This window comes from Octodon degus, unplaced genomic scaffold (assembly GCF_000260255.1).
Source record: "Octodon degus isolate 3935 unplaced genomic scaffold, OctDeg1.0 scaffold00050, whole genome shotgun sequence".
Lineage (NCBI taxonomy): Eukaryota > Metazoa > Chordata > Mammalia > Rodentia > Octodontidae > Octodon > Octodon degus.
The window spans coordinates 11,754,959-11,763,929 of record NW_004524626.1 but is presented as its reverse complement, the minus strand read 5'-3'; the positions used below and the strand labels follow the sequence as shown (position 1 = coordinate 11,763,929).

General features: G+C 55.4%; 1 protein-coding gene and 1 long non-coding RNA gene across 2 annotated transcripts in view; both read right to left on the bottom strand.

The window, feature by feature from the left end:
• The window catches only part of Cdc37 (cell division cycle 37), a 9,756-nt gene extending 2,864 nt beyond the window's left edge, over positions 1–6,892 (bottom strand). Inside the window, exons 1-5 of the mRNA XM_004632843.2 lie at positions 6,683–6,892; positions 1,344–1,619; positions 613–721; positions 413–528; positions 214–336 (exon numbers count right to left, since the gene is read on the bottom strand). Coding sequence (XP_004632900.1) covers positions 214–336; positions 413–528; positions 613–721; positions 1,344–1,619; positions 6,683–6,784 — 726 coding nt within the window. The 5' untranslated portion in view covers positions 6,785–6,892. The remainder of the gene's footprint in view (positions 1–213; positions 337–412; positions 529–612; positions 722–1,343; positions 1,620–6,682) is intronic.
• Positions 5,026–6,454, bottom strand: LOC111817163. The gene is made up of 2 exons (XR_002821423.1): positions 6,393–6,454; positions 5,026–5,627 (listed from the first exon to the last, which is right to left on the bottom strand). It is a non-coding gene; the product is annotated as an uncharacterized LOC111817163 (long non-coding RNA).
• Positions 6,893–8,971: the final 2,079 nt, after the last annotated feature.

The following is an 8,971-nucleotide window of genomic DNA, read 5'->3' as shown; positions in this document are numbered from 1 at the left end:
AAAAAAAAAAAAAAAAAAAAAACCACAAAAAAACACAGCCAGCTCATGAGAGCTGACTCCACCCATCTGGCGTGGCACCCCCCCATGTCAGGAAGGGGAGTTTTCTCCATGTGCCCAGCTCAAAAACTTTAACTCAGCCCTGTACCCATAGGACTTCTCATCACAAACTTAATGCTGGCAGGGTGACCCGGTCACAGCAGCCCAAGCCCCCACCTTAATCTTTGTGAAGAACTGCCGGAAGCAGGCACGGGGGTCCACCTTGAGGCTCTTGGCCAGCTCCAGGATGAACTGCATGACGATGGTCTGGTGGGCCACCTGCTCCATGAGTGCACATTTCTGCCAAGGACGGAGGTACAGTGTCACTGCGTGGCCACCAGGCAGCGCTCCCCCAGCCTGTCCGGGCCCAGCTCACCTCCTCCACCTCCAGGTCAATACACCAGATCACCAGGTAGTTAGCTGTCTCCTCGCACACCAGGTGCACGTTGTCCGACAGGTACTTCTGGCTGTCGTCCCAGCGGCGGAGCATGCCTGCAGGAACAGGTTGGGAAGGTGCTGGCCACGCCACCACAGCCAGCCGCCCCCACCTGACTATGGCACCCCAGTGTCACTCACCAAAGTGCTTGATCTGCTTCTCATACTTCTCCACAAAGGTTTTGTGTTTTTGCTCCCTAACCTCCTCTGATTCCTCCTCTGCCTTCTCAGGCTTGGTATTCACCATGCTCTGTGAGAGGGTGACAGGAGAAGAGGGCTGGGGCAGGGCCTCGGGGCGCCTGGGGCCACGGGGGGGCCTCGGCCGCCTCGCCCATCCCATCCACGGTGGAGGTGGACTCGGTGTTGGCACTGTGAGCTCCAAGGTGATGGAAGAGTGGGCCTTCGGGTAGATCAGAGAGGATGGGGACAGGTGGGGTGCGTCACCTGCCCAGCCCCTGCACTAGGATGTCCTTCCTGCCCACCTGCCCCACACTGCTCTCATTTTTAATGTTTAATTGAGTGGTGCTGGGCTGGAACCCAGGGCCTTGGCACTGATCTGCATCTCCAGCCCTTTATTTTTCATGACAAGATCTTGCTAAGTTACTAAGTGGCTCAAACTGGGTTCAAACTTGTGATACTGATTCAGCTTCCTAGAGTGCTGGGATTACAGGCATGCACCACTATGTCCAGCTGTTTTTTCCCCAGCTATTTTTATTTTCCTGCAGTGCATGGGAAGAAACCTAGAAACCAGCCCAGCACCCCTCCACCAAGTGTACCCAGGCCCCCTGTGCAATGCTGGCTGCGCGTGCATGCTGGCCTCCAGCACTCGTCTCCTGCAGGAGCCCACGTCCCGCCCCGGGCCCAGTGCGCACCTTGCTGAAGCCGTCCTTGCTGAGCGTGTCCACGTTCCAAGGCATGCTCTTCTCCTTCTTGCGCATCTCCTCCAGCTTCTGCTCCCAACTCCGCTCCTCCTTGCGCAGCTGCTGCGCCTCGGCCTGCAGCCGCTCCAGCTCTGCCTGGCCGCCCTCGGCCACCTCCAGCTCCTTCAGCTTCCTCTGGCACTCGGCTACTTTGCGCTTGCACTCGCGGCAGCCCCTGTCCAGCTCCTCCTTCTCCTTCTGGAACTGCTCCATGCGCTCCACTCGAGCCTGTGGCAGGGCCAGGGCGGCGTCATACACCCTTCCCTGCCATGGTCTCCTGGCTTCCTCCCTCACTGGGGGCCCAGGTCCTGCCTCTGCTCCACCCCCTCTGCAGCACCCACCTCACTCAGAAAGAGCAAAGCCTGGGTCTTCACTGTGGTGCACAAGGCTCCGTGCATCTGCCCAGCACTAGGGATTAAACCCAGGGTCTCACAAAATCAGTCTTGCCCACTTAGGCTGGCTTGAATTCAGGATCCTCCAACCTCAATCTCACTTTTTTTTTGGGGGGGGGGGGCACAACTCAGTCTGCCTTGAGGGCGGGGCTGGCAAGGCTAAGCTCATCTGCTGAGGCACTGCAGACCACCGCGGAGCTATCTCACCAACCCTCACCTCTCACTCTTGCCCAGCTATGCCTTTCTCATTCATTACCAGTCACCCACTAAAAGCTTGGGACATTCACTTGTTACGTTTTTGGCACTGTTCTCCTCCAAGATATTAGCTCTATGAAGTCTGGGGCTTGCTTGCTGCTGTATCTCCAGGCCTGGCAGTTGGGGCTCGAGAAATGGGGAGCAGGTAGCGAGATGCTGGATGGGAGCCATCTGTCCCCAGTTCTAGGTGTTTTTTTTTTTTTTTTTTTTTTTTTTTTTTGTGGAACCAGGGATTGAACTCAGGCCCTTGCGCTTTCCAGGGAAGCACTTATTCTACTGAGCCATCTCCTTGCCCAGGAAGTGTGTGTGTTTTTTTTTTTTGGCTAGTCAAATGGTGCTATCTTTGACTGAAGCCTTCACAGGTATGCTGAGCTTACCTCTGCCTGAAAGCTGAGGGACAGCTCCAATTCCTCCCTCAGAACGCACCTCTGGGCCGGGCACAGTGGTGCAGCCCTGCGATCCCAACAGTCTGGGAGGCTGATGCAGTAGGATCACAAGTCTGGGCCCAGTCTAAGTGACTCACTGACTCAGCTAGAACCTGCCTCAAAATCTGAACAGAGCTGGCAAGGCAGCACGGCACTCCCCGGGCTGAACTCTCAGGACCCCAAGAGGGAAGACCAGACTGGGACCCTGGTGAGTCAGTGGCTATCTGTCTGCATGTGCTGAGGCAGAAGAGATGACTGCTAATGCGAAAAACTCAGGCTGCGCTGGACCCTCCAGCAGCGCCACTCCTGTGCCAGCTGCAACCATTGCTATCTACATCACCTATGCCAGGGGACAATCTGTGTCTCTCTGGAACTGTTCTGAGGCTTAAAGAAACGAACCTCACGTGCTTTGATTGGTTGCTGGCCAGGAGGAAACAGCTAGCGATTGAGAGGGCTGTCACCCATCTGGGACCCTCCTCCCTGCCACTTCTGGGTCACCTGGTTGGTGGCTGAAGCCTCTGGGCCTTGCTTTTCTGCTCTGTGAAATGGGGCCTCCCAGGGCTGCTGGGAGCGCTGTGTATGTGACTGCTCCAAGAACACGTCCTGCATGGTGCTCGGTCACCCATCCTCGTCACTGCCACCAGAATGGCCCACAGACTCACTTTTGTGCCTGCTCAGAGGCAGTGTGCCCAGGAGGCACAAAGCCAGGCACAGGATGGGTAAGACTCAGGTCTGCTGCCCTGGTGGGACTGTGCCACGCTGGGGCCTTTAGGATGCTCTGCCTTGAATTTATGATCCTCCTGCCTCAGCCTCCCACCTAATGAGGGTCAGCACTAAGTTGACTCCAGGCAGCAGCAGAAACCTGACACTCAGCTGGCTTCCAGGGTTGCTACTGTCCTGCCCAATGTCCTCTGAGTGGCTGCCAGGGACACCAAAGCTATAAAAGGCCTCCAGGAGTCAGGGAGCAGCCTGCTCAGCAGGGGCTTTTACACCTCCCATACGAGGGGCTTGTGGCAGGCTGAGTCAGGCAGAAGCCATGAGAGCAAGGGGGCTCTGTGGGTGGCACCATTCTCCTGCCTCACAGATGGGGAAGTAGGCTCACATTGACTCATCTTGGGATGGGTTGGGCAGCTGGGGCTGGGAAGAGCCTCTCCTCAGCTATCTCCTTCCTGGCCCGGCTTCCCTCAGTGCTGGAATTATAAGGTTTTTTTTTTTTTTTTTTAATTAGTGCATTTTTTATTTTGTTTTTGCGGTACCAGGGATCCAACTCAGGATTTTGCACTTGCCAAGCAGGCGCTTAAGCTGCTGAGCTATCTCCCCAGTCCCCAAGCTAATTTTTTTTTTTAGCAAACATAAACCACTACCTAAATGATAAAAGCAGCTATTACCCCAAAAGCAGTCCCAAATTAAATGAACAAGACAACCCTGACTGCAACCCTACAGGGGGATGAGTCCTATTCATATTCTCAGCTGGGGACACCAAGGCACAAAGAGGTCCAACAAGTTGCGGACATCACATAGGACATCAATGATTCACAAAGAGCTGGCATCTGTACCCTGTATGTGGTCATGCGGGGAACCATGAACCTGATTACTAGTAGTCTTTTAACTAACTCCTACTCCATCTCCAGACTATTTACTGCCTCCTAGTTCCTGCCCAAGACCTTTTCAAAGCTATGATCATTTCATCCTTTTTAAAAATTTGAGGCAGGAGGGTCAGCCAGACAGCTCAGCAGCCTAAAGCACCTGCTTAGGCAGAACAGTGGCCAGGGATGGATGAGACTGGGTGTGGTGGCACGCACCTGTAATCCCAGTGCTTGGGAGGCTGAAAACAGGAGAATCACTGCAAGACTGTTCTATGTAGTGAGACCCTGTACCAAATACATTTAAAAAAAAATTTAAGACAGGATCTCAATATGTAGTTCAGGCTGGTCTCAACACTCACAGCAATTTCCTGCCTCAGTCTCATGACTGCTGGGATTACAGGTACCTGCCAATATGCCCAGCTCATTTCATTCTTTATTTTGTTGGTTTTTGGTTTTTGGTTTTTTTTTTTTTGTTGTTGTTGTTTGTTTTTTTGTGGAACCAGGGATTGAACTCAGGCCCTGTGCTTGCCAGGGAAGCACTTATTCTACTGAGCCATCTCCCCAACCCTCATTATTTGGGAACCCAGGGAGACTCATTCTTGCCAGGCAAGTACTCACCATTGAGCTACACCCCCACCTCCTCAGTGTAGACCTCCAAGGGTCTCACAAAGATATGGCCATCTTATCCTACTTCACTCAACCTCTGAGAGGGAGTGATTCTCCTGGCATCATGGCCTGAAGAAGGGGCACGGTTGGCACACTGAGGCCTGATTCCTACCTTCCTACTGTGTCCACAACGGGACTGGAAATGGCTCTGTGCCAGGACAAGGAGCTGCCGCCTACCTGGGAGGCCCAAACTTTTCCAGGAGGTACTACGACTACCCTCTCTAGGTGACAAAAGGTGTTCCCTACAGTAGTCTTTACAGCTTGACAGAGATCTTAAATAGTTCATAATAAGACACTAGACACAGAAATGTAAGTGCTAGAACTTTTTTTCCATACTCCCATGGCAGGTTCTAACAAGGGGGTAGGAATTTCAGGAATGGCTTCAGGAGATGGGACAAAAGGCCAGCAGTAGGAGCCAATGGCACATCCCAGAAGGATGGGGAACGGCCCTCTAGAAGATTCCAGATGAGTGACTTCAGATTCCTACAGAAAGGTGGGGTGACCACTTTTTAACTGGAAGGCTCTGATAAGGCTATGCCCTCAATCTGAGTAACAGGAACAAGCATGTGGGCACAAGAGCTTTGATTTAAGGGAGCAGGAAGTTAGACCTTCAGACCTGTGGGCAGGTCTGACTACTAGGCAGGAAGAGGTGTGGTAGATGATAGATGGCCCAGGCTAGGGATTCCAGGGCCTGGACTGGGAGGGCATCCTGACTTTTTCAGAAACGGGTAGAGAGGGTGGTGAAATTGTAATAAGGCCAAGAAGGTCCCCTAATTGAGAACAGCAAATGAGGCTGGGAACAGAAGGTGCCAGGGCTCAGGGCTTGGGGTCCGGGGCTTTACTTGGGTGAGGGTTTCCAATGCTGGTGAAGATTCACACAGGAAGGCAGTGAGCGGCAGGCGGTGATCAGGTCTGCAATAGCGAATAAGGAAAAGGCACTGGCTGGACAGGAAGCTAAGTGGGCGTGATTTCATTGTGTAGCTGGAGGGCAGGAACTCCTGAAGGTGTACCTACAGTGAGTGGTGGGAGATCAATGCTCTCTCCAGGTAGAGCTGGTGGTTGATATACAGAGAAGGACCTGGTTCCAAAACCCCAAGTCTTAGGTAGATATTCGGACCCTGGATGGGGGGTGCAGGGGCCGGGGGTGGGGGATGGGTCTACAATGTAGGAAGTGGGTTCCAGGTCAGGAACAGAATCCCTTAGGTAGGGCAGAGTTCAATATGGAAAAGCAGTGGGGTCTCTGGATCTTAAATGGAACTCTCTGGTCACGACCCAGAGAAGCAGAGCCCAGGACAGAATCACAACATCGAGTCCAGAGGGGTGGTGCAAAGTGCTCACCATGACCCCAGCACTCAGAAGGTTGAGGCAGGAGGACCAGGAGTTCCAGGCCTAAACAGTGAGTCTCTTTTTTTTTTAAAAAATAAATTATTTATTTATTTGTGGGGGGGGCCAGCTCAGCCCACCAGGGGGCGGGGCTGGCTAGTATGTGGTGCTGGGGCATTGAACCGCGGTCCCTGTGCTTTGCCAAGCCTATTCCAAATAGGTGCTTTAGACCACTGAGCCATCTCACCAGCCCCAGTGAGTCTCTTAAGAGGGGGAAAAAAAAAAAGGCACCAAGGGTTCTGACCATAGGAGTCGAAGAGAGCTTGATGGAGGACCACAAATGAGAAATAGTACCTGAATAGAATCGGGGATCATCTAGCAGAATTCGGGGTCGAGACTCTGAGGCGGAGTTCTGGGTGGAAATGAAAGGTCCATATAGAACTGGGGGGTCTCCCGAGGCTCAGTTTGGACATATAGACCATGGTGAAGCCCTTAGGTCCCGGAGTTGAATGGAAGAATTTATAAATCTAGCGTGCGGGGCAGGAACCCAAGTGTCCCGCCAGGAACCCTGGGCAGCATTAAGGGGTCAGAACTTTGCAATATTCGGGGTCCCGAGCGGGGGAGGATGGGCGCGCACGCTCTACCTGGTGCCGCCAGCGGAAGAGGCTGGCTGTGTCAATGTTGGGGTGCGTCTCGTCCTCATCGTCAGACACCTCGATGTGGTCCCACACGCTGTAGTCCACCATCTTGCCTCGGCGGCCCAGCCCGTACCCTCTCCAGCAGCGGCGGCACCGGAGGAGGCAGCAGGACCTAAGACTCGGCCCGCAGTACCCCGCCCCTTCCGCTTCCGCTCGGGCGCACACGCCCGGGCACGCGTGACGTCACATCCTTAGTAACCCCCGCGGCGGCCCTGGCAACCCGGCCCGCCCTAAGGGGCCCTCTGCACGTGTCTCAGAGCTCCGGGAGCTAGCGACAGGACCCTGGCTCAGCCGCTGGAGTTCCTTTTCGGCACTTCCGGTGGGCAGACGAGTGGTGGCTCCAACCACTGTCTCTCGTCGTCTTTCGTTACCCGGCGGTAGGCATTTGACGAGACTCAGGAAGAGGATTGTCCCCTTGCCACGCCGCAGTGACATCAGCAAGGACCCCCTGCAGGGGCGGGGCCTCAGCTCTGCTCCTTGCCCCTGGCGAGGGAGGACTTAGACTGGAGTGCCTGACCTGTTGCGACTTTCCCAGTTAAGGGGCGACAGGGCACTATTCTAGGGCGCCTGAAGGGGAGGGGTGTGACCCTGCCCTGCTGAGAGTTAGGAGGTGGGCGGGATTGTGGCCCTGCCCAGCCAGCTGGTGTTTCTGGGCTCCTAACACGGAGTCCCCCGCCCCCTTCTCCAGCGATTCGTGGGCCAGAACCTGCGCACGTGCACCCGCTGAATCACCGAAGACCCTCGGATCCGGCTTCGGACGCCGTCTCTCCGCGGCCGCTGAGTGTCGCTAATGTCTAGTCACAGCGACCTGAGCCGTCCTGGTGCCCAGGAGTCGGGGTCCGGCGCGTTCGGAAGCGCCGGGGGTGGGGGTAGGGGCTTTTCGTGTCACAGCAGTCTAACATGCTCATAGTTATATGGGTCTCTAACCTCGGTTGGGGCCTGAAGGGTACCACTCAGCTTGGGAGACCTAGTGCGCACTTTTCTACCTCCCAACCCACGCTTTGATATGGGGATAAAAAAGCCGTGTTGCAGCCAAAGGCCGGGATTATCTCAGATTAAGGGGTGCTCGGCTGGGGGAAGAGGGGTGGGAGGGGTTCCGGCCACTTGGGTGAGGGGCGCCTCTTCCCTGCCTTCCAGCAAGGTGGGGGAGGGGTTCTGCGGGGGAAAGAGTAAAAGGCTTCAGATGGAGAGGGGATTCCCCGGCCTGGGAGGGGGAAGGGCCTTCTAGACAAAGCGCCCTCTCGCGGTCGCCCCTCCCCCTCGCGCTCCATTCAAGAGGGAGAGTGGGCGGGCGGGGATGGGGGAGTCCTCCTCCCCGGGTCCCTTTCCCCTTCAACCCTGGAGTCCAACACTTTCAGTGGCCGTCACAGCCCGGGCACGCGCGTTCACGGACCTGCACCCGGCGGGTCTCACAATCGCGCGCACACATACACATTCACATTCATACGCACACACACACACCAGCAAACAAAGGGTCTGGAAACCCCTGTCCCCCACCCCCGGCCGAAGAGGGTGGGGCATTCCCTCCCTAGCCCCCCTGCAAGGTAAGCCTTGGCCTGAGCTGCGGTGGGGAGGGGGCCCAGCGCCGGGATGGAAGGGGATTAAGGAGTTGGGGGCGTCTTTTCCTGCTCCCCAGGAAAGCTGGGGCCCCATTAGCTCTTTGAGGGGCTTCAGATGCTCTCTTCGCTCGCGTAGGTAGAGGGGATGACCTGGGATTTCGGAGGGTCCCTGTTAAGTGCGAGGGGTTTTCCCCACTTTTGGAGATTGGAGCTACCTGACACCGGCAAAACAAGGTCTCAGGAGCCTTGGCTCCCTGACCTGGGGTCCGGGTGCCGGAAGCTTCCTTCCTCCGAGCCAAGCATTCCTAATCTTTGCCAGTACTGCGTCGCCAGTCGAGCCCCTGAGTAACCTTACGCGATCCCTAAGGTTTCCCATCCCTGGAACCCCCATCAATTAATCTCTTCCGCATCTTGTTCCTGTGGAGTGGGGGTAGGGAAGGCTGGGAACGCTTTGGGGGTTACTCCTGGTGCATACCGTAGCCTTACACTATTTAGCTGCGCCCCCACCCCCACTCCGCAAGCTGCTTTGCCTTCCTGGGCCTCAATTTACCCATCTGCTAAGGGAGTAATGAATGACACATTGAGAATTTGGCGAGGTCGTACTGCAGAGCTTTCTTTGACTTCGGGTGTGTGTGTGTGTGTGTGTGTGTGTGTGTGTGTGTGTGTGTGTGTGTGT